The 25,201-nt window shown below is 45.2% G+C and overlaps 1 protein-coding gene across 1 annotated transcript; it reads left to right on the top strand.

Moving 5' to 3' along the window:
- The first annotated feature begins 5,096 nt into the window (after nucleotides 1–5,096).
- On the top strand, nucleotides 5,097–23,405 carry SARS1 (seryl-tRNA synthetase 1). Its single transcript, XM_024742122.1, has 11 exons — nucleotides 5,097–5,350; nucleotides 9,316–9,386; nucleotides 12,487–12,567; nucleotides 13,715–13,873; nucleotides 14,837–14,980; nucleotides 15,721–15,876; nucleotides 20,027–20,248; nucleotides 21,209–21,338; nucleotides 21,608–21,765; nucleotides 22,498–22,627; nucleotides 22,963–23,405. The coding sequence occupies exons 1-11, from the start codon at nucleotides 5,215–5,217 to the stop codon at nucleotides 23,118–23,120; spliced, it is 1,545 nt and encodes a 514-aa protein (XP_024597890.1). The 5' UTR covers nucleotides 5,097–5,214; the 3' UTR covers nucleotides 23,121–23,405.
- Nucleotides 23,406–25,201: the final 1,796 nt, after the last annotated feature.

Raw genomic sequence — 25,201 nt, 5'->3', positions numbered from 1 at the left:
ATTACTCCCTCGCTTGCATCTTGTTTCCCAAAATGGACCAGCCATTGGAGCCATAGCTTCATCTGCTCATGTTTCTTATAGCTCTGGAACAAAAGTATTTCTCTCTTTTTAAGTATAGAAACTCCCTCCCCTGTCCTCTTACTTAAGGGCACAAGCAGCTGGGAGTCTCCCAGATCATATGCCCTCAGCTCACGATCTCTTTAGGAGAGAGGCTGGGGTGAGGAGGGTACTGGCATCCCCTGATGAACCATCTTCACGGATGCCTGGATTCATCTCTCCTGGATAACCAACTCAAACTGGTATAGTGGGTAGGCTGAGGGCCAGATGAGTAAGCCCTGGGTAAGAAAGGGCTTGATAAGCACAAAGAGGCAATAAAGGAAGGTTTTATTTTGTTTTTTTAAACTGGGTACTTCATTCCCTTTCCTTGAGTAAGCTATAACTATTCTCACTGGAGCCAAAGGAAAATGTTCATTGAGAAAATGGGGAAAACCCTGATGGATCTATTCTCCCCGCAACCCACTGCGTTTTGTTTTGTTTTTTTGTTTTTTTTTTTTTACCTCCCACCATCTCCCTATGACACTAAAGGGAACCAGGTAAGCCCCAATCCCAGATGTTCTAGCTTTATTCTCTATTTGCTTCTACCCAGAAATGACAAACATTGCCAGTGAGGAAAATTCCTCATCCTTGAGTGCCCCATTCCTAGAGGCTTGGGCCATATTAGGGAACAGGTGTGTCGTATTTTGAAAGAACACAAGGAAGTCAAGATTTTAATGGGGCCCTACTAGAGAGTCAGCCCACAATGGGATGGACCTGAGGTGGCCATGATGTCTGCTTCTAAACTTAATTCATCTGCTCAGCCACAGAATAAATAACCTCAAGCCTAGCCAAGAAAGGCATGGACTTGTAGCCCATGCACCAGCAGTGAGTAGATCCAGATCAGTCTTCAAGGAGGAAACACTAGGGGAGTTGGACAAGGTGTTCACCAAACTGGGAACCCTTGCCCTTTCATGCCCCTGTCCTTCCCTTCCTCCTGTTCTCATTTCCTTTGTGTGCTGAAAAACTAAAAAGACTTCTGCCCCCACCTTCTCGCAGCATCTGTTTTTTTTTTTTTTTTTTGCAGCATCTGTTTTGAAAGGTGAGTAAAGTGAATGTCCTCTGTGCCCCTTTTCTCCACTTTCACAACAAGTATAACTGATGAACTTTAAGTAACTAGAAATGGTAAAACCAGAGCAAGAGTTTAAATTCTCTTTTTCTTTCTACTAATGGCTATTCTCCTTCCCTCACTGTCAGGCTAGAATGACCATCCTTGTTCAAGGGCCCTGTTTCCCATGGTTTGTGCCTGTCTCCTTTCTCAAGTGACCATTTGGTGACCAGATGGTAGGTAAAGAATGGAGACGGCACTTGTAAGTGGTTTGTCTGCCACATGATGGTTTGCTGATGTGATTGGCCACTGCTGCCTTGGCAATGGTCTTATAAAAGGGTCAGTGAGAATTGGAACCCTGCTGTAACTTCTGGCCAACAACCGTATCACTGAAGACAGGCAGTCCCTTTGGTTCAATAAATCTAGAAGCTTTTCTTTGGTATCTAAATTCTCCCTCCTCCTGTGGGATTCAGGCTCTCAGAACCTGTGGCCATGCTGGAATTTCTCCCAGTGGATGCAGATAGCCAGCTTCCAAGCTCCAGCCTGAAGTTTTCTGTAGACTCAGCAATACCCCGAGCAACTGCCTTTCCACCAAATAAATTTCTTTTGTGACAAAGGCCATGGAAGAGTCTTAGACTATTCTAGAATCACTCAGAAAAAGTACATACCCCACTGACTTCTTTATTCTGACATCATGAATCTGAGTGCCCCTAGAGCAAACTCAAACTCTATTGACTTAGTCATAATATTTTAAGGATCTCCTTTCTACGCCCCTTAGTGTACCGACTTCTGCAGATCTTCCCTGCATCCTGCCAGGAACTCCTGAGTTATGCTATCGGGGTCACCTGTTGCTCCCCTAGCAACTTAGACACATGTTAGATATTTTTTAATAGCTCTATTGAAGTGTAATTCAAATACCATACAAGTCACTCATTTAAAATGTACAATTCAATAAATTTTAGTATACTCACAGAATTGTACACCCATTACTACAATCAAATTTAGAATAGACACATGTTATTTTATATGGGAAAAGCTTTTAGCAAACTAAGGCTCTAGCATTTTGCACAAGCTATTGGAGGAGGGAGTGTGGGCTCAGGAGACAAAATACTTAAATCCCATTTGGTTACTTAGATTCCGAGAACACACATATAACTCTCATCATGTAGGTGTCACCTGTATTTGGCTGGGAGTACAAATGAAGATTGTGGTGTATTCAAGGACAGGGATTTCTTATGCCAACAAAACTTTTTTTTTTTGTTTCACTCTACATTAAAGATAAGACTGACTATATTTATACAACAGAGACTTTGTAATGGATTTTTCAGCTTTGTGAAATCAAGTTTTTGTCTCATCAAGACTGGGTGGATTTCCTTTTTACTCTGTATTCCAAGAGTTTGTAGATTGTTAGGGGATGGGTATCGCATGTCACACTTTTTTGTGAAATAAAAACATACCTTTCAGCTGTTTTTCTTGAACATAGGTTGGATGGCTGGATGGGTGAGTGAGAAGTGGTAAATGTCCTTGAAGCTTAAACTGAAGAGAAGGATTCTGGAACCCCAGAGTGACAGAGAAAAGAGCATACTTGGGAGCAATAGGGACCTATGCTAGAAGCCTCTCACCACCTGCTGAAGAATCAGCCATCAATCAAAGCCTCAGTTTCCACAATAATAAAACACACCTGATGATGCCCTACCTCCCAAGATTGGGTGAGGATCGAAAAGGAGAACACATAAAACACTTGGAATGTCAGTTCCATTCCGTTCCAGTTCAGTTTTCCCTTGCGTGGCACTGAGGCCAGCCACATAACAATGTGCCTACAAAGACAGGTAAAATTAGCTTATTTGGGTATGACATGGATTATTATGGACTAGATGTGGATAAAACCCTAGAGGACATCAAGGACCCACCATTTCCCAGAGCAGCTGGATTTTCCTGCTTCCGTGCTTTCCTTCACTCTAGTTGAGGGCACTTAATCCCCTAAAAACAATTCCCTCAGCTGATTAGTTGTGACCCAAATTTGTTTTGACTGGGTGGTACCTGGGTTTTACTGGTGGTTAAATATCACCCCTGTTACAGGATCAAATCTAAACTCTTAAGAAGGAAAGTAGGAAGCTCACATTACTTTGGCATTTCTGTGTGTCAAGCCTGGACTAAGTTCTTTCATAACATTGCTCACCTGGTTCTCAGAACAGGCCTAGAGGCAGGTACTAGCCCCACTATAATGAGGAAACTGCATCTCCAACAGATTTAGTAATATGGCATACACACTAACCCTAACTACACATCCTTATACTCTAACCACACTGAAGTTTTTAACTCCCTCAGTCATAAGCTCTGTCATTCTATTATGTTAATTTGTTATACTTACCAGGTAGCATGAGCATTTTAAAGGAAGATGTCTGTAATCTAACGATAAAACTAATGGTGAAAATTCCTAAGGAAATTTGGAAAGGTCAGAATTTTAAGGCCATCCTTCCAATTACACTGATGACCTCCTTAAAGTATTAGCTCAATGGCCCTCCTCCCCTAGGCCTGGGCCCCCTGCAGCCTCAGGAACACCCATCACTGTTTTGAAACTTAGCAAGCAATACACTTTGGCACTGCCTTCATTGACTGAAGCAGACAGCTCCCACCACAGGCTTGCCCTCAGAAGATTTCAGGGAAGCCAGCCCTTTGAGGACAGTCTTCTTATGTGCTTTCTTCAGAGCCTGTAGCTCCCAACACTTCCTTTCTACTGGTTTTATCTTTTTTTTTTTTTTTGGCTGTGCTGTGCCGCATGAGGAATCATAGTTCCCCCCACTAGGGATTGAACCCGCACCCCCTGCACTGGGAGCACGGAGTCTTGACCACTGGACCGCCAGGGAAGTCCCCCTTTCCACTGGTTTTAAACCTAACATTCTTGGTAAGAGGAACCTAGGGGGTCCAAACCCAGACAAATGCCTTTCCTAAGCCTCCCTATGGGTCTCTACTAGTCAGCTCCAGTACTGTCATTAGCCCTGTCCTACACCTCAGAGTTGGCTTGGCAGAGCCTTGTTGGGGAGTAGGATAGCAATGCCATATCCTCATGACAGGTGCACAAGCAAGTGGCAGAAGACCAAGGTCTTAGCACAGTTAGCTTTGGGGCATGGTGGGTGGGTCTCTAAACTCTTGGTAAAGTGGAAGGATGGGGAACAGTATGCCTATTCCCAAATCCTTCAAATAAGCTCTTGTTATCAGGGAGATTCTTGGATAACTTTGGCTCCAATCATCAACCAGAATATTTCCCTGTAAAGGCCTGAACATTATAAAATTAAAATATGATGAAATCTTTGTTCTAGGAATTTTCAAATAGATACAAGACATGACCTCAATATCTTAAACTGCCTTCAAATCTCCTAAATATTTTCCCCTTGGAAAAGTCTACTCAAGTGTCTCTCTAAAATATTCTCCAACCCCGTGATCTTAAGGGTTGATAAAGGGACAATTTGGTTCACCCAATAATCAGATTAAGAAAGGTATCCTAACTGAGGCAGGAGAGCAGGTATTTTGAACTGAGGTTATCTGGGGACTAAAACATGTAGCCACACTCTTGTCTCAAGATGGAGAAGAGAGCAGAGGTTCAGAGAGAGGGTCCAGTCTTAGGACCCAAGCTTGTAAGGTGGAAACTGGCATCTATGGGAGGTGCCAGCTTCCAAGCCAGTGATTATACTGACAGGCCGTGTCTTAGATATGCCCTTTAACATGAGACAGAAACAGGCACTCATTTTTCTTCTATGGGGCAATTAGAGCCCCTAGAGAAGCGGGCACAGCTGGGGAAAACGCACACGAGGAGGCAAAACCCGCCAGTGGGACTGACTTGAACACATCCAGCGAGCTCACGCCCACCCACCCCGTCCTCCTCTGCGCGGCCCCGCCTCCTACGCAACCGCTTCCGGCCCAGAGTGGAGGGCGGGCTGCACGCTCCGGTTGCGCCTGCGCGGGAAGTGGGAGAGGGGGCGGGTTGTCAGCGCGCCGGTGCAGTGCGGCAGTTACAGGGCGGCTGCTGTGGGACTAACCTCCGTTCTCTTAGTGTTGGCCCTGGAGAAGGAACGATGGTGCTGGATCTGGATTTGTTTCGGGTGGATAAAGGAGGGGACCCAGCCCTCATCCGAGAGTCGCAGGAGAAGCGCTTCAAGGACCCGGGACTGGTGGACCAGCTGGTGAAGGCAGACAGCGAGTGGCGACGATGTAAGTACCGGGACGCGCGGAGTATCCCCGGATGCCAACCGCAACTTCGTTTTTTGGACCTAGTTACCGCTCCTGAGGTTCCACCCTTCATAAGACCCCCTCCTAGGTTGCGGTGGCTCCGAAGCTGTCCCTGTCCACCCGGGGGGCCGGACCGACCCACTTTTCTCCTCCGTCCGGGCCCTGCGACCTCCCTTCCTGGCTAGCTGGGTGCGGGTCGCTGCTTCTGAGTCTGGGAAAGGAGCATGGCTCGTTCGCATCAAGAGCTGTCAAACCTTCCAGCCTCAAGGATAGCCGGAAGAAAGCCAGGGGGGAGGTTTGGGGGGTTTCCCCTTTCCAGCACTTATCTTTGGTCGCCTCCTGTCTTTTTCTCATCTTCAGCAAGGCCAGAGTGGTCTCCCTCTATCTTGATAGAATCAAAGGTTCCAACCTGACTGAGTCACATCTGCAGCACAGTAGGTTCACTCCGTCCATATTGGAACCATTTTGGCACTGTGGAGGCCGCCTCTGGCTAAAAACAGTGATCCCGGAGCTTTTGGGAAGGCCATCCCCCTGAACTGTGGGCAAACTTTTAAGAACCGAGAATAGTCATACGTAGTAGCTCAGACATGGGCAGAGGGGTGCGGTGAAGCAAGAAAAATCTTGTAATTATTGAGGCTGTTTAAAGTTTTCCGGTGAAGACATTGGCAGAGTTGGGCTAGATCCTGGAACTGGACCGGGCACCTTTCATGAGGCTAAATAAAACCATAGAACCCTCTGCCTATCAATCTCTGCCTAGGCTAGCTGGAGTAGTCACTAACTGGCCGGATGCTGTCAAACACGTGATTTTTTGTCTGATGCAATAGGTCTGCCACCCTCAGAGAGACAGGTTTATGACAGCGCACTGCATAGGCATTCGCTGTCCAAAAGCGTGGATTTCTATTAGGAAAGTTGATTTTCCTAAATATATAAGTATCACCCGTGTAGGGAGAGAGTCGAAGGAAGAGTTGGTAACATGAAGGTATTGGGTACCAGCAGAATATTTGCTTAGCTCAGGCTGTTTGCTGATTCTGCACATCACAGTCAAGCCCAGTGCGGTGGTGATCCCACCACCTGAATCTGAATCTGAAGTTTTGAGTTGCAATGGAATTAAATTAAATCGGAGTGAAAAAACTAGACTGGACACTGTTTTACTGAGTCAGAAGTCAGAAGTATCAGATTTTTGTTTCTCTCTAGCCATTGCCCAGCTGCTAAATGACTTTGAATGTGTTACCTAGTCTCTTGGGTATAATGTACACCTCTGTGGGAAGTTCTGTCTTTTACCTGAGGAGTGGATATGTGCTGAGGGGATGAATTCTTCAGGGACAAGGTTGTGTTTTATTCATCTGTGTGTCAGTACCCAGGGTATACATATAGATACAGGATATACATATACACATGTGTACATATAATCCCAATACCTAGCACTGCACCTGGTCCTTGTTAAGGGCTTGACAAAGGTTTGTTGAAGTCATGAATATCTTCTGTGTTCAGGGCACTGTGCTCTTCCATATGAAAAGCAGTTGATGTAGTTCATTTTCAACATATTTATTGATTTGATTCTTTTCTACTTGACATCCCTAACCAGTATTCTCTTTGCAGCTAAGGGGAGTTAATGATTTTTCCCATTGCTGCCTGCTGAAGGTGGACATTGACAGATTTTGTTTCAAGATTCTTTTACATCTGAACCTCTGATCAGAGTTTAGGGTTCTTCTATCCTTAGCTGCAACCCAGAGCCACATTAAGAAATCAGACCATGTTCCCTGAATGAGGACACAGCAAGCTTCAAAAGGCCCTCCATTACAACTATACCCATGTGTCTGTCTGTAGACCTTCAAGGTTTAGGGCTCTGTGTAGAACACAGGAATCTGATATGACTTGGAGTCAGAGCACCACATCGGAGGAGTTTACCACAGCTCTTGTAACTTCAAGGATTCGAACTGTGATTTCTTCTTTTAATTCAGAGTAATATAATGAGGACACATTTGGGCATATAATAAGCATTTGTCTCGACTACTTCCAAAGTCAGTAGATTTCCATGTATCTTGAAATCTGCCACTAACTACAGGAATTATCAGTTGAAGTTGTTACTTCCTCTTAACCCTATTGCACACGCCTTAAACCAGGCCCTTATCATTGGAAAAACTTTCTAAGTGCTTCCTTTGACCCCAGTCTCAGCTAGTCCAGGGCCACACCTAGGACATATGATCCATATACTACCTTATATATTTCTGCTATGGCATTTATATTATTTTTATATACAGCCTTTTAAAATTTATTGAGATGTAATGTATTCAGTAAGTTCAGTAAAGTGCACAAATCTTAATGTGCAGCTTGATGAATTTTACAAAGCCATACACCCATGTGACCACCATTCAGATCAAGATCTAAGACATTTGCAGTTCTCCGGGGAGGCTCCCTCATGCCCCTTCACTGTCACTTCCCTCCTCCAAAGAAACAGTATTTTGTCCTCTATCACCATAAATGACTTTTGCCTGATTTTGAACTTCATATAAATGGACTTATATAGTATATAATTTTGCATGTGACTTCTTTGTCTCAAAATTATGTCTGTAAGGTTATTCCATGTTGTTATGTGTAGCAGTGGTTGGTTCTTTTTCATTGCTGTGTAGTACTCCATATGTGTAAACTAACAACCAATTTTATTGATGGACTTTCAGATTGTTACCACTTTAAGGGTACTATGAATAATGTGCTAGGGACATTGTGTCTTCTGGTGGATGTAAGCACTCATTTCTTTTGGGTATGTACCTAAGGGTGGAATTGCTAGGTCACAGAGTAGGCACATGTTTAGGTTTAGTAGATATTACCTAATAGTTTTCCAAAGTGGTTGTAATAATTGATGCTCCCATCAGTAATATATAAGAGCTCCATTTGCTCTACAACCTTGCCCTTGATATTGGCAGTCCTTTTAATTTTAGCCACTTATTCACACTGATTCCAGAGATGGAGAACAGATTAGTGGTTGCCAAGGGTTAGCTGGGGCAGGGGAAAGGTAATGGACTACAGAGGGATGATAGCAAAAGGAATCTGTGGAGATGGAACAGTTCCTTATCTTGAGTGTAGCAGTGGTTACACAGATCTGCACATGAGATATCACACAGAGCTACAGGCACACGCAAATGAGTACATGTAAAACCACTCATCTGTTCTCCATCTCTGTAATCAGTGTGAATAAGTGAATGAGAAAGTAGTTATATAGTTTGTGCTGAAGTTTAGTTTAAATTTAAAGTTTGGCAAAACTTCAAAGAATAGCCATGTCTATGCGCTGTCTCCTCTCTAGTCATCATTTTACCTGTCCAAAGCTTAATTTTTACCATATTGCTGCTAAAGCTTAGATTCAGGAGGTCCAACTTTTGCAAATCAAGGTTAGACTGATGAATCACAATACCAAGATGTTAATTTGGGCCGGAATACCTATGCAGGCTGGTGAGAGCACTGTCTTCCCCCAGAGGAACCAAAGTGTGAGAAATTGAATTCTTCTCAAGGCTGCCAGATGAGCGTTGTATCAAAGCAAAGGAAATAACATTAACCATTTCTAGCATAGAGAAGTAGCAACCAAGTTCATGGGAATAGAAACTTGACTGACTGCCTTTATTTAGATCCTGGTGCATACCACATAGTTTCTTTAAGTGAATTTTAAGATAATTGAACAGGTTAGAGTTATATGAGTATTTTCCAGTTTTCTCAGATGTGTTACTCTGTCTACAGTGGTATCGTCCAGGTTATGATACTTTTTAATTTCAGCCCCAGAATGGCCTTTTCATTGTCACCAAATGCTGGGGAATTACACAACTTTGTGAGGCAGATCCTTTAGCTCTGCCTGTATTTTGGCCTTGGGCTGAGGTCAGTCCTAAGGAGCCAAGATTAGGAATGAGGTATCTTAATTATGTGCCTATCTTTGGTATATTGGGTTCTTTATTCTTCAGGCAGATTTCAGGCAGACAACTTGAACAAGCTGAAGAACCTATGCAGCAAGACAATTGGAGAGAAAATGAAGGTAAGAGAACTGACTAATACCCTTGAGAGCTTGAGCAGAGGTATTTAATCTTATTCTTAGTTAATTCATAATTTCTAACGACGTGTTTAATTCCATGAGCTACTGGATTTCTTACCAGAGGGGGAAAGTTATTTTAAAAAGAAAGGGAGGAAGGCAGGGAGGGGACTAAGAGACATTTTCAAGGATCAGTGAGTCCATCTTCTGTCTGCAGGTATGTTTTAGTCCGTTCTTGCTGCTGTAACAGAATACTGTAGACTGGGTGGCTTATAAACAGCAGAAATTTATTTCTCACAGTTCTGCAAGCTGGGAAGTCCAAGATCAAGGCACCAGCAGATTGGTGAGGGCCTGCTTCCTGGTTAATAGATAGTCTTCTTGCTGTGTCCTCATGGCAGAAGGAGCAGGGAGCTCTCTGGTGTCTCTTTCATAAGGGCACTAATTACATACATGAGGGCTCTGCCCTCCTGACCTAATCACCTCTGAAAGACCCCACCTCCAAATGCTATCACATTGGGGATTAGGTTTCAACATATGAATTTTGGGGGACACAGACGTTCAGTCTGTTGTAAGATAAGATTCTTGCCATACAAGTCATTCATTGTCTGTTCTGTTCTTAATAATATGAATTCCACCAGTAATCCTTTCCAGTAATTTCCTGAGCTCAACCTACAGTGCCAGAGAGGTTTTCCTGTTGTAAATTTCAGATTCTTTATCCCAGTGTAGTCGTGCTCTTTATTTAAAAGAGCACAGATATTGAGTCCAAATCCTAGACTCTTGGTTATGTGACTTCAGGCAAGTTAACTTCTGAGCCTCAGTTTTCTTGTCTATGAAATGACAGTTCTAACACTAACCTTTAGAATACAATTGTGAGAACTGAAAATTTCTAATATAGAAGACCTGACACAGTGCCTGGAACATTGTAGTTATTTAGCAATTGAGAGTAACAGTGAATGGCAGGTAGTACTGGCCTTCATCCAGTATATCCTTCCTGTCCTTGAAGAATGTTAAGTTTCAGCTCAGCTTTACTTTGGTAACCAGATTAGTTTTTTTTTTGGTGGGGGGGTTTGGTGGTTTTTTTTTTTTGCAGTACGCAGGCTTCTCACTGTTGTGGTCTCTCCCGTTGCGGAGCACAGGCTCCGGACGCGCAGGCTCAGCGGCCATGGCTCACGGGCCCAGCCACTCCACGGCATGTGGGATCTTCCCGGACCAGGGCACGAACCCGTGTCCCCTGCATCGGCAGGCAGACTCTCAACCACTGCGCCACCAGGGAAGCCCACCAGATTAGTTTTTAATCTTTCTTCAAAAATACGCTCTTAGCCTCTTAATCATTTTTTTTTTAAAAACATGTTAATGCACCGTACAGTCTGTCTCATTTTTAAGTTGTAAACCTCTAAAATAAACCAAAAAATTATGAAATTTAGGAACCTGAACTTGGAAAGACCATAACAAAAGGATTCCCTTGGGGCCTTCCCTGGTGGTGCAGTGGTTGAGAGTCTACCTGCTGATGCAGCGGACGCGGGTTTGTGCCCCGGTCCGGGAGGATCCCACATGCCACGGAGTGGCTGGGCGCGTGAGCCATGGCCACTGAGCCTGCGCGTCTGGAGCACAGGCTCCACAGTGGGAGAGGCCACAACGGTGAGAGGCCCGCGTACCACACACACACAAAAAAGATTCCCTTGGACTCTAGCACCTTATCCTTCATGATATTCTGTATCCTTCTCTTTAACACTATTTTGTTGCACTTTCAGCATGTGACAGGCTGTAGAAATTGATATTGATGATAATCATACAGTTTTCTTCCTGTGGAACTCTTGACACTACGTCAGGTACACGTCAGCAACCCCATAATTATGTTAATTTCCATGTATACTTCTGCCTGAGTGTTCTTTGGGGCATATATACGGATAGTGCCAGCCAAGTATTTTTCTTAGCAAGAAGATGGGAGTATTTTCATTTGTGTTAACGTTCTTAGGTTCCCTTGACTGCTGGCCCTGCAAGGAGTGTTCTCTCTTGCTATCCATTGAGATAGTACTAGCAGTGCTTTAATTTGTATAGCACTTGAAAGCATTCAAAACCCTTTCATATACGTCTCATTTTGGTTGTGATCTTTGCTGTAAACGTGGAGTGTAGGTAGTATACTTGTTAACCCTATTAATAAAAGGGTAGGGTAAAGAGGCCTAGGAAATTAAGGGGCTTGCCCAAAATGGTGCCATCAGTTAGTTGCAGAGCCAGAACTTGAACTCAGAACTTGAATTTGCTGCCCTGAGGGATTATCAGAGAAGAAGAGGGCCTCAGCTATCTTGGCTACCAAATGGAACATCTTGAGATCTAGGGCATTTTTTTCTACCTCAGTAGTCTATGCCTGTTCTTATCAAGACTCATTCTGATATTGTCAGATTTTTCCAGCTTTTAAAGATGATTTTCCTTGAATCACTGTCTTCTCCCTTGCTCTGGATAACGATTAGAAATGATGATTTGGAAGAATATCATAAAGAAGGGTGAGGAGAGAAACTGGAATGGGAAAAAATCTAGTCCTGGGTATACCCTTGCTGTTTTGCCAAGTTGCATTGATTGCTCTAAACGTGGCTTTTTCCCTCAAAAGTTGTGTTTCTTTGCCTTCCTAATATTCCTCATCCCATCCATTTTTCCTCTTAGCCGCAGGCCTAAGGGCTGGGTTTGTTCTTAGTAGGTAGATGGGGATTCACAAATTGACACACAGGTGTCTGCCCAGTGCTCACTCCTGACCAGCACTGAGTGTTTTCATACATTCTTGGGGTCATAACATTCTATGTCCATGTCAGACATTTTCCTTCTCAAGTTCCCGATGGTATCAACCCTCTGACCTGGATTGGTTAATCAGTCTGTCCAGGATCAGAAAGCTAGACAGTGTCAGGACAGGGACTTGGAACGTTAACTTCTTGCTTCCAGTTCACTAATTTTTCTCCCATGCGTTGCATCTTTTAGAGACTAAGTTGTGTAGAAAGTTCTGTAATTAGTTTATATGATATATTAGTTTGGTGTACACTTGTAAAACTATGTCAGAAATTTTTCTTTATAATTAGTTATGTTTTTGTTGTTGTTTGTTTGTTTTTCTTTCCCATAGAGAAAAGAGCCAATGGGAAATGATGAGTCCATTCCGGAAGATGTATTAAATCTCGATGACCTCACTGCAGACACTTTAACTGTAAGTTATTGTCCTTTTCCAGGTTAGGATTTCTGTTCTTTTAGCTTTGTTCCTAGACAAGCAAGTCCTGACGCTCTGCTCCACACAGCACTGTGGCATCCTTGAATTTCTGCAGCTGGGACATGTCCCCATCCCCTCTTGTTAATCTCAGTACTTGAGTATTAGACAGCAGAGAAGGAGACAGGTGGAATGGAAAAGTCAAGAGTAGGAAGAAGAGAAAAAAGGAACTGAACTATGTTTGGTTTAATAACTCTATTTCCACAGAGTCAGTAATTTTTCAGTTTTTTGTAATTCAGTAAATATTCACTACAATGGGCCTAGAGAAGGAATTTTCAAGTTTTTTAGTCACTGAACCCTTTCTTAAAACCTGCAACACAGGGACTTCCCTGGCGGTCCAGTGGTTAAGACTTTGTCCTCCAGTGCAGGGGGTAAGGGTTCGATCCCTGGTCGGGGAGCTAAGATCCCACATGCCTCACAGGCAAAAAACTGAAAAAGCATAAAACAGAAGGAATATTGTAACAAATTCAATAAAGACTTTAAAAATGGTCCACATCAAAAAAATCTTTAAAAAAAAAAAAACCCCTGCAACAATAGCAAGAGCATAAACTCGAAAAAGCAGAGTTGCTGTGCTTGAAGGGCAAGGTTGGGGTGCTATTCCCACCCTGCCCTACCTGCTAAGGGTCCCCCCAGGAAATCAGAGTACAGTTTGAAACACCTGCAATAAGGAATGCAAAATGAGCTTAAGACAAGGTCTCTTGCTCCTAATAAATTTATAATCTTCCTAGAGAACAGTTATATATAGGATATAATAGCATGCTGAATTGGTTTAATCAGGAATATCAGAAAGTGCAACTTAAGCTATGGTATTAACACTCCTGAGATATACAGGGACAAGAGGAGTGGCCAGAATTGATCCACCTCTGCCTCAGGCACCCTGAAAGAAAATGCCAACGGATTTGTCGGGCAAAACTGTATATATCCCTGTGTGAAATAAATCTCAGTTCTTTGAAAGCCTCCAGTGTCAATTTTTAAAATGCTGTTACAAGAGTTATCATTAGAGCCCAACAAGGTTGGGGCAACAATCTTTTTCCTACTCTGCCCTTGACTCGCTGTGGCCTTGGACGGGCTTGGCCTTGTTCATCTACAGAACCTGAAAGTCTCACAAATCAAAAAAGTCCGACTCCTCATCGACGAAGCCATCCTGAAGTGTGATGCAGAGCGGATAAAGCTGGAAGCAGAGCGATTTGAGAACCTTCGCGAGATTGGTAACCTTCTGCACCCCTCTGTGCCCATCAGCAATGATGAGGTAGGCGTCGGTGCCACAGTGGGCGGCTGCCTTGCGTCACCCCTCTCCTTTGGGAAGGGGGCGGAGCGGGAGGAGGACAGTGAAAGTCTGGCACGCTCTGTATAATAGAAGCAGGCTCTTTGTGTATTCGCTCTGCCCACCAATTGAGAATTGAAAGAGTCAGATCCCTGCCTGATTGGGAAGTAGCAGAGACAGCAGGTAGGTGGAGACTCCTGGCACGGAAATCTCTTCTAAATCAGGCTGCTGTCCTCCATTGCGTGTTGCCCATGGTAGCAGCTCGTCTCGTGGGAGGGATCTGCACGATCAGCCTCACCCCTCACCCACACCCTGCTGAGAAGCTGCAGGTTGAAGGGAAATCTGCATGATAAAAGTTGCCTGCGGAGTGGGAGCTTCCCCAGCACAAAGCTGCTCTGAGCCCAGCCTTTGTTCCCTGACACCCCAGCCGTGGCAGGGCCCATCTGTGCCTCTTTCATTCATTCCTTGGTGAACGGACATTAAACTCACTGAGGGCTGGGGTGGCAGACTCGAGAGGTCAGAGCCCTGAGCCCGCCCTTGTGTGGCCCTGGACCAATGAGAGCCTGGAAAAAAAAAAATCTGCATTCCCTTCCGTACCCCAGGCAGTGCAGATTGTCCTGGGAAGGGTTTTCCCTGTATAGGATTTTCAAGGAGTCATTTAAAAGGGTATAAAAACGAGAGAATACTACAGATCTTTTGGAAAATCATGATTTCAGTTCCATGGCTAGAATTGCCTCTAGGACTTTATAAATTATTATTTCTCTATTGAGCGCAGATTCTCTAGCAAATTCCCTTCTCTAGTCTCTGTACACAAGGGCCAAAACCTAGTGTTTGAGTTAAGCAGTGACTTCACAAAGCTCTAGGTCGTTCTTGGAATAGGGTTCGGAAAGATGGAGGTTGTAGAATTCAGAGCTCATGCATCTTTGTCTCCTGGTCTTGTTTGCTTAGGACGCCGACAACAAAGTAGAGAGGATTTGGGGTGATTGTACCGTCAGGAAGAAGTACTCTCACGTGGACCTGGTGGTGATGGTAGATGGCTTTGAAGGCGAAAAGGGGGCTGTGGTGGCTGGGAGTCGAGGATACTTCCTGAAGGTAAGAGTCGGCAGCCAGTGAGGTTGGTTATAAAGAAAGAACTGAAAAAAAATTGCAGAAAACATAACCCACTTAAAGAGGCCCACAAATCCGCCTTTCTACTACAAACTTACTGGCAATTAGATGCAATTCTCTTTCTAAGGCAGGAGAGTGCTTATCAGGATTCCCTAGAACAAAAGCCACTGAGTGATCCTCCATAATGAATATGTTTTGCTGACTGAATTAGAACAGTCTGTGCCTTTAAGGAGCTCCGTGTAATTGGACAGTCAGACAAGTAACAAAGAGTCAAAAACCCTCCGTGATAAGTGCTCTGGTGTGAGTAGCCCAGGGTGCTATAGGAACGGGTAGGTGGAGGCAACACACCCAGATTAGCTGGGCAGAGGGCAGATGCGCTCAGGGAAGCCTTCCAGAAGGACGTGGTAAAGTAGTTTTGGAAACACTGTCCATATTGGTATGTTTTACGTATACAAATAAGTCCAGTGTTTTAAGAATTAGCACGGGAAGACTCTCCCATGCACCCTGGGTGAACAGTCCTTTTCCCTTGATTGGTATCTTAAAGGGAATGCTCTTCAGATGATGTGCTGTGCATGGCTGTTAAGAAAGAGTCTCTTGAGTCAGTTGTTGGATCCATGGTCTTTGTGGCCTCCTGTGTGCCCCCAGTTGCCTCTGGGGGTAAATGCTAGCAGATGAACGTGATGGCAGCAGAACCCACTCACACAGTGCTGTGTCTGCTCCTTTAGGGGGTCCTGGTGTTCCTGGAACAGGCACTCATCCAGTATGCTCTTCGCACATTGGGAAGTCGAGGCTACACTCCCATTTATACCCCCTTCTTCATGAGGAAGGAGGTCATGCAGGAAGTGGCACAGCTCAGCCAGTTTGATGAAGAACTTTATAAGGTGAGTAGCCTGAGGCAGTGTGGCAGAATGACTCCTAAAGGTATGAAGTTTAACTTCAAAGACACAGCGATGCTGTCCAGCAGAACTTCCTGCGATGGTGAAACGTTCTACATTGTGGCTGTCGAGCACTTAAAATGCAGCTAGTGCAACTGAGGAAGTAAAATTGTAATCTTCATGAATTTTAATTTAAATGGTCACATGTGGCTGGTGGCTACCACTTGGACAGTGCAGACATAGAGCCTATTTTATCTTTCCCCAGATAGTTTATGTGATCTATCTAAATTGAGCATGCTTTAGCACCATGAGCTTAGAAAAGAAGCTCATATATTATTATTAAGCTTGGACAAAAGGAAATTGTAGAAGTGGCTGATCTTCCCGTGTCCTCCCACTCCTGACCCCAGACTGGAAGCTTCCACAGGGGGAGACATACTTTCCTTTAGATGGATGTGGCTTCCAGTTTGTGGCTCTTTCTCAATCATGAACCATCTCAGGGAGAGCCAGTGGATTTGAGTTGAGGTGCAGAAGGTGATTCTGAATCAGCCAGCTTTAACATCAGCTGTAGCTCCCCCCACCCGAAGTCTACGCCCAACACTCAGGATTTCTAGTGTCTCTGCTAACGGCTGCCCATCGCAGCTGAGTCCACTTCTCACCTGTCCCTCTCCTTCAACCCTGTTCCAGGGCAGGGGGGAACAACTTTGTTCTTATTGGCTGTTTCCTCCCAAAACCCATGTAGCGGGTAGTTAGACAACTGCTCCAGGCCTCATCTGATTTATCTTATGTAGAGAGATGAGTTTAACGGTCAGAACCTTCTTCCCACTAGGTCCTGTTGGTGAGTTCAAAGGTATGTTTTAATTCAAGATGCAGTGGGAAACGAAATGCTCCTCCAAACCCTGAGCATTGGTACAACCTTGGGGTCCTCCTCTTCTTCCTTTTAATGAGAGGGACATGTGCATTATCAGATGAGACCTGTTTTTATCTTTTCCCTTTTTTTCTCATCTCAACTCCCAAGATTGGATGGATAATCACTGACAGAACTTTAGAAGGATGCCCTGCAGGTAACACCAGGGAGAAGCTTATATGGAGGATTATGAAAAATATTAGGTAGCAGGTGCTCTGCGTGTTCGCAGCATTCTCCATCTCTTACCCAGATGCTTCTTGGAGCCATAGGCAGGGAGAATCACAGTCTTCCATAGTGAGGAATTTTGGCTGGCACTTTTTGCCTAATAACCTCAGTTTATTAATTCTCTAGAGCAGTGCTGTCCAACTGAACTTTCGGCAATAGTGGAAATGTTTTGTATCTGTCCTATCCAGTGTGGCAGCCACCAGCCACATGTGGCTGTTGAAATGTGGCTCGTGCAAGCCAAGGAATTAAATTTTAATTGACTTTGAATAGCCATGTATGGCTAGTGGCTATACCATATTAGACCGCAAGCTCTATTGTTTTTACATTGTATGTGAATAGCCTCACACGGGGCTAAATTCCCACTGTTAGGTAGCAAGGTAGTTTTCCACATTTCCAAACGGTGGCCTAGAGGAAGTTTCCTCCCCTCTTTTTTTTTTTTTTTTTTTTTTTTTTAAAATAATCTTCAAAGACACAGCGATGCTGTCCAGCAGAACTTCCTGCGATGGTGAAACGTTCTACATTGTGGCTGTCGAGCACTTAAAATGCAGCTAGTGCAACTGAGGAAGTAAAATTGTAATCTTCATGAATTTTAATTTAAATGGTCACATGTGGCTGGTGGCTACCACTTGGACAGTGCAGACATAGAGCCTATTTTATCTTTCCCCAGATAGTTTATGTGATCTATCTAAATTGAGCATGCTTTAGCACCATGAGCTTAGAAAAGAAGCTCATATATTATTATTAAGCTTGGACAAAAGGAAATTGTAGAAGTGGCTGATCTTCCCGTGTCCTCCCACTCCTGACCCCAGACTGGAAGCTTCCACAGGGGGAGACATACTTTCCTTTAGATGGATGTGGCTTCCAGTTTGTGGCTCTTTCTCAATCATGAACCATCTCAGGGAGAGCCAGTGGATTTGAGTTGAGGTGCAGAAGGTGATTCTGAATCAGCCAGCTTTAACATCAGCTGTAGCTCCCCCCACCCGAAGTCTACGCCCAACACTCAGGATTTCTAGTGTCTCTGCTAACGGCTGCCCATCGCAGCTGAGTCCACTTCTCACCTGTCCCTCTCCTTCAACCCTGTTCCAGGGCAGGGGGGAACAACTTTGTTCTTATTGGCTGTTTCCTCCCAAAACCCATGTAGCGGGTAGTTAGACAACTGCTCCAGGCCTCATCTGATTTATCTTATGTAGAGAGATGAGTTTAACGGTCAGAACCTTCTTCCCACTAGGTCCTGTTGGTGAGTTCAAAGGTATGTTTTAATTCAAGATGCAGTGGGAAACGAAATGCTCCTCCAAACCCTGAGCATTGGTACAACCTTGGGGTCCTCCTCTTCTTCCTTTTAATGAGAGGGACATGTGCATTATCAGATGAGACCTGTTTTTATCTTTTCCCTTTTTTTCTCATCTCAACTCCCAAGATTGGATGGATAATCACTGACAGAACTTTAGAAGGATGCCCTGCAGGTAACACCAGGGAGAAGCTTATATGGAGGATTATGAAAAATATTAGGTAGCAGGTGCTCTGCGTGTTCGCAGCATTCTCCATCTCTTACCCAGATGCTTCTTGGAGCCATAGGCAGGGAGAATCACAGTCTTCCATAGTGAGGAATTTTGGCTGGCACTTTTTGCCTAATAACCTCAGTTTATTAATTCTCTAGAGCAGTGCTGTCCAACTGAACTTTCGGCAATAGTGGAAATGTTTTGTATCTGTCCTATCCAGTGTGGCAGCCACCAGCCACATGTGGCTGTTGAAATGTGGCTCGTGCAAGCCAAGGAATTAAATTTTAATTGACTTTGAATAGCCATGTATGGCTAGTGGCTATACCATATTAGACCGCAAGCTCTATTGTTTTTACATTGTATGTGAATAGCCTCACACGGGGCTAAATTCCCACTGTTAGGTAGCAAGGTAGTTTTCCACATTTCCAAACGGTGGCCTAGAGGAAGTTTCCTCCCCTCTTTTTTTTTTTTTTTTTTTTTTTTTTTTCCTCTTTTTTTTTTTTTTTTTTTTTTTTAGTTAAAGTAATACCACATGACAGAAAATTTGGAATTAGTGGGGGGAGATCATCTTCTTTCACATTACCTACTACAATTGTCATTTTTAATATTCTTGTGGGAGCTTTTTTTATACATGTATCATTTTCTCATACTTCTAATCACAATATATGTAGATTGCCTTTTTACTTCACATTATATCAGAAGCATTTTTCAGTGTTACTACATGGTGTTCGTAACCATCATTTATTAGTGGTTATATAATATTACATGGCATGGATATAGACTACCCAGCTCTTCCCCTGTTGAATATTTAGGGGGCTCCCTTTTTTTTGCCATCAGTAAGTAATGTTACAATGAACTTTGTCCTGTCTATAGTTTTTTTTTCTTTTCCATTACTTTCTTCAGCTGAACACCGAAGTGATTCTTCAAGGATTACAACCCTAGATCAACCCATAAGCACCAAGAGAGCAGAGACTGTCTCCTTTTGCCCCGCATTGGCAAAAAGGACTTGGCTCTTACTAAATGCCTCACAAACATCTGTCAAGTGGATTAATTTATACTGCTACCAGCTCAGGTTTTATTGCACACCTGCCATCACTGGCCACTATACATCATTTATAAGTATTTCATTTACTAGATAAAGTAAAAATAGTATCAGAGGGAATTCCCTGGCAGTCCAGTGGTTAGGGCTTCACGCTTCTACTGCAGGGGGCCTGGGTACTGGTCAGGGAACTGAGATCCCACAAGCTGCATGGTGAAGCCAAGGGAAAAAAAAGTAGTATCAGAATATTTTGTCTTCTTTTAATCTGCATTTCTTTGATCTCTAGTAGGGACCCCATTTTGGACTGACCCATTCCCTCCCATGTCTTTTTAGCATCTCCTGCTCACTCCTGGGCAGGGATTGAAGAAAATTTGTCCTCCCATCACTCAGATCTTCTCTGTGTGATTTGTGTGATCTTTGTGATTTCTTGCTTGAGCTGAGGTCCTACTCCCTCAGTCTTAACTAGTAAATATTACCCTCCTCTGACAGGTGATTGGCAAAGGCACTGAAAAGTCTGATGACAGCACCTATGAGGAAAAATATCTGATTGCCACCTCCGAACAGCCCATTGCTGCTCTCCACCGGGACGAGTGGCTTCGGCCAGAGGACTTGCCAATCAAGTATGCCGGCCTGTCCACCTGCTTTCGCCAGGAGGTGGGCTCCCACGGCCGTGATACCCGTGGCATCTTTCGAGTCCATCAGTTTGAGAAGGTGAGTAGGCAGATCGGGGTGAGGGATGGGACCCTTCTATCTCTCCAGGGCTGTTATAGAAGAGATAGAATCTGTGTTGCTCAGGCCTACCCCAGCTCCAGTCTTTCCTCTCGTTTCCTCCATCTGGGTTTCTAGGGAAGAGCCTGAGAAGCACATGGTGGAGCGGCTAGAGCATGGACTCTGGAACCAGGCTGCCTGAGTCCTAAGGCCAACTCTACCACTTACTGCTGTGTAACCTTGAACAATTTGCTTAACCTCTCTGTGCTGTTTCCTCCTCTGTCAAAGGAAGATAATAGTAGTACCTACCCCATTAGGCTACTGTGAGGATTAAACCAGTTACCACGTGGAAGGTACTTAGAACGGAACCTAGGGGTAAGACAGGAATAAAGACACAGACCTACTAGAGAACGGACTTGAGGATATGGGGAGGGGGAAGGGTGAGCTGTGACAAAGTGAGAGAGAGGCATGGACATATATACACTACCAAATGTAAGGTAGATAGCTAGTGGGAAGCAGCCGCATAGCACAGGGAGATCAGCTCCGTGCTCTGTGACCGCCTGGAGGGGTGGGATAGGGAGGGTGGGAGGGAGGGAGACGCAAGAGGGAAGAGATATGGGAACATATGTATATGTATAACTGATTCACTTTGTTATAAAGCAGAAACTAACACACCATGGTAAAGCAATTATACCCCAATAAAGATGTTAAAAAAAAAAAAGAAAGAAAGAAAGTACTTAGAACAGTAGCCGCACGTTATGTGGGACGCTCTCTACACAAGCATTCGTTCTTGCTGCAGCCCCAGCCAGTCCAGTTCAGCCCCGATCTCTCACCAGGGCCCCAGCCCCGCCTGACTCTCAGTGGAATAGGAATAAGTCTTCATTGCTAGGATAATTCCCACTTCAGCCTTCAGTTTATTCACCCTGTCCCCTTGTCACTGTGCCCTTGGGTCCCTCTTTGCAGATTGAACAGTTTGTCTACTCATCGCCACATGACAACAAGTCCTGGGAGATGTTTGAGGAGATGATCACTACCGCTGAGGAGTTCTACCAGTCTCTGGGGATCCCTTACCATATCGTGAATATTGTCTCAGGTTATCGGCCTCCCTCTCCTGCGTCCCACAAACACCACCCTGACCAGTTCAACTGCCACACAAAGAAACAGCTTACAATCCAATTAATTGCCCACATTAATTAAAATATCACACTCTTTTCCCTTGGGAGTTCTTGGTGATAAGAATATCTGGGCGTGATTTCCCTCCTGGGGATAACATGCGAACTAAAGAATTCTTTGGGTTTGCTAAAGGTTAGCCTTCTGAAATACCATCCCTCCTTCATGAATTCTAGGGGTTTTTCCTTACAGGTTCTTTGAATCACGCTGCCAGTAAGAAGCTTGACCTGGAGGCCTGGTTTCCGGGCTCAGGAGCCTTCCGTGAGTTAGTCTCCTGTTCTAACTGCACAGACTATCAGGCTCGCCGGCTCCGAATCCGATACGGGCAAACCAAGAAGATGATGGACAAGGTAGATGGCCCCTGGGGAGGCAGGAAGCAGGGCCTTCAGCTCAGAGTAGGTCCATCTTATTTCTCAGCCCTTGGAGGACATTATTCCCCAGCGTCATGGGAAAATCTGAGCTTCTCAGTCTAGACCAAAAAGGGAATCTGAAAGTGACTTCACTGAATCAGGACTGAGTCCTTTTAGATAGAAACCTGAATCTAGCTCTATTCTACAAGGTAGTTCTAGCTTTTCTCTTCTTGGCTTTGTTTTCCATAACTCCAGATAAAGAGTAATCCCCATTTGTCTACACAGAACAAGTTGGAGGCAATGTCTCCCCTCTTCTCACCCAAGAAGGTCTGGGTGGTAAGCTTATCTCTTCAAACCCAATTTCCAGGCCCTAATCTTTTCCTGGTCAGGGACTTGAAAGGGGTTAAAAGGAGAAGCCATTGAGTAGTCTCTTCCCTCCCTCAAAGGGCCCAACTCTCCTCAAAATACTGGGACCTACCACTTGTCACTCATGGAGACATGAGGAATCTTTCTGGAGTTATCTAATAAGCCATAAGTTATCTAATAAGCCAAACAGAACTCAAAGGTTTAGAGATCATTAATATGGGTAGAGCCTGTTTTTTATTTGATTTTAGATTTGGATTTGGATAGTTGCAGTTGAGGGAGTCTGGCTGAGTGGATGGTTCCTGGTCATCAGTAAGCCCAGCTAGGGGTTGAGTGTAACTGCTCCCTCTGGGGACCCTCTCCTCGCAGGTGGAGTTTGTCCACATGCTCAATGCCACGATGTGCGCCACAACTCGCACCATCTGTGCCATCCTAGAGAACTACCAGACAGAGAAGGGCATCCTCGTACCTGAGAAATTGAAGGAATTCATGCCACCAGGTGAGGCTCCCAGCCCAGCCCATCTTCCTCCTCTTGTCTGTCTTCCTGCTCTTCTAAATAGTGAGCCCCTTTCAGAATGCACCAAGTTTTCTTGTTCATACACGGCCCCCAAAACTCTGCCTGTCCTCTGGTGCTGGGCATTGCAAGGGGCAAGGTTGAAAAGTAGCCAGTGCCGGTATGAGCTTCTATTTAAATGCAGCTAAAATTCAGGCTGGGAAAAAAAGGAATAAATGAAAGCAGTGCCTGCCTCTTTGTCTTGTGTAACTTTCCCCAGAGGTCCCTGGGCTTTGACTCTTGAGGAATGATGGGTTGTTTGGTTGGCTGTTTCCTCTCAGGTCTCCAGGAACTGATCCCCTTTGTGAAGCCCGCACCCATTGACCAGGAGCCATCGAAGAAGCAGAAGAAGCAGCATGAGGGCAGCAAAAAGAAAGGGGCGGCGAGAGATGTTGCCCTGGAAAGCCAGCTGCAGAATATGGAGGTCACTGATTCCTGAACATTCCTTTCTCCCACTTTACCAGGCTTCCATTTCAATTAGCTGCAATCTCAGAGCCTGCCCACAGGCAGGGAAACCAAGCACGCACCCATCGCCCACCCCGTGTGACTGCATTGCCAAAAGGGGAACCATCTGCCCTGTACAATGCAGTGTTCCTCTTTTCTCGCTTGGGCATAGGATCTAATCACCAATGACTGATGAAACCATGTAATAAAGCACCTCTGAGGGAGGCCAGGACTCTTCCTCAGTCTTCTGCCCAGGGCTTGAACCCTGTCTCTGACAGTTCTCCCTGGAACCGTATTCACTTCTGCTTTTCCTGCTATATCAGGCAGGCTGTTCCATTTAGCAGAGAGCCTTTGAGAAGGTAGGTGAAGGCAGGGGTAGATTTAGTAAAGGCTCAAGGGGAAAGTGAAAACTGCGACTTAGACACACAGGCTTGCAGGGCAAGGGCAGGATCCTCCTTTGTAAATTTGCTCCTGCTTTGTTAAAGCAGTTAGGTAGGACCAGCTTAGAGACCTGAGTTGATATAAAAAGCTTCATAGCGGGACTTCCCTGGCGGTCCAGTGGTTAAGAGTCTGCATTTCCACTGCAGGGGGCGCAGTTGCGATCCCTGGTAGGGCAACTAAGATCCCACATGCCGCACAGCGTGGCCAAAACAATAAAAGCTTCATAGCACTTCTGTTCCCTAGGAAAGGCTCCATGGAGAGGGAAGGAGGTGGTGAGACATCGGGGTAGATGAGACTACATTTAATCCAGAAAAGCCCCTAGATTCAAGAGCACGGGGCAGGGCCTTACTCACAGCTGCTTCTCTCTTTCCACTCATCCCCAAATGGGAGACCAGCTGCCTGGCAGCTTGTGGCTCAACTCCAGAGGATCGATATAGCCCACAGGGCAGGGGGCTAGTGGGAACAAGGTTTTAGTCCTTTCTCTGGAGCTTCCACCGTTGCCCCAATAGCCAGTTCACCCTTTCTCTGGGGAGGATGATGTTTAGCCTCTATTTACCTGCTGCCTTTCATCTGCAATCTACAAACACTTTAATAACACCAACTGTTAGTTTAGTGCTTCTCCCCTAGGAGTCTAAAATACTTCCTATAGAGGATCTCTTTTATCTCTGTGACAGTCCCAGACAGGAGGGTGGGGACATGATTATACCTCTTCCATCATAAGGAAGAGAGTACAAGGTGGGTAAGGGAGATGAGAAAGCACGGCCGGGTGGAAGCCAGGAGTCCTGACTCCTCAGCAGGGCTTGATGCTCGCTGTGTTTCTTTGGAAGGATGAGAACAGGACTCTGAACTGGCCTGTAACTTAGGAGCTTGATTTTGTCTTCCTTAGTCCTTAAGCAGCAACCTCCCCAGGCCTGCTGGAGCTTGCTTAGCACCCAGGAGAGAGGCCGTGTGCTTGGTTTTCCACTGGGAGCTTGGGCTGAGCCTGTGAATCTTGCTACTGTCAAAACTGGGGCACCTAACAAGGTGACCACAGTGACCCTTTTGCCCCAGTCAGGCTCACCAGCCTGCCTCTACTCTAGCCAGTGCCCCAGCTCTGGGATAACAAAACCAGGGCCAAAGAACAAAAGAGCAAGCTGCTCCCATATACTTGGAAGGATGAGATTCACATTCCTGTAGCCTCAACTATTTGGTTTGAAGAAAGGCAGTTTACACAGTGAGCAGGAGGCTGGTTTTGGTCACCACCACACACCGCTCTTTCCTGTTTGAAAAGCTCACTGGGCTCTGGGATTAGAAACTTTCAAGTGGCCCTGCACACCCCCATCTAGCCTTAGGGGTCACTACAGCTGCCTCCTCTGCTCCCCCTTCCTACCCACTTGGCTGCTGGCGCCCATGACCTTCCACCAGGAGGCACTGCTTTTCTCTGGCCCTGAAAGTGCCGCAGGAGGAGGAGCTGGGGCTCTGAGCCCCTGGGGGCCCAGGCCTGGCTCCTGCACTGCACCCCCCGCCCCCTACCCCCACCCCAGGCTGACCCGCCTAGTTTTCTGGACCTGGCTGCACCTGGGACCTGGACTCGGGCTTGTTTAGCCAGAGAGCCTCCTGCCCTGTGCTGCCAGCAGCCCAGCTCCCCATGCCAGC

Source organism: Neophocaena asiaeorientalis, unplaced genomic scaffold (assembly GCF_003031525.2).
Source record: "Neophocaena asiaeorientalis asiaeorientalis breed wild unplaced genomic scaffold, Neophocaena_asiaeorientalis_V1.1 scaffold35, whole genome shotgun sequence".
Classification (NCBI taxonomy): domain Eukaryota; kingdom Metazoa; phylum Chordata; class Mammalia; order Artiodactyla; family Phocoenidae; genus Neophocaena; species Neophocaena asiaeorientalis.
Note: the sequence above shows the minus strand (reverse complement) of the source record. Positions and strands in the feature narration are given on the sequence as shown.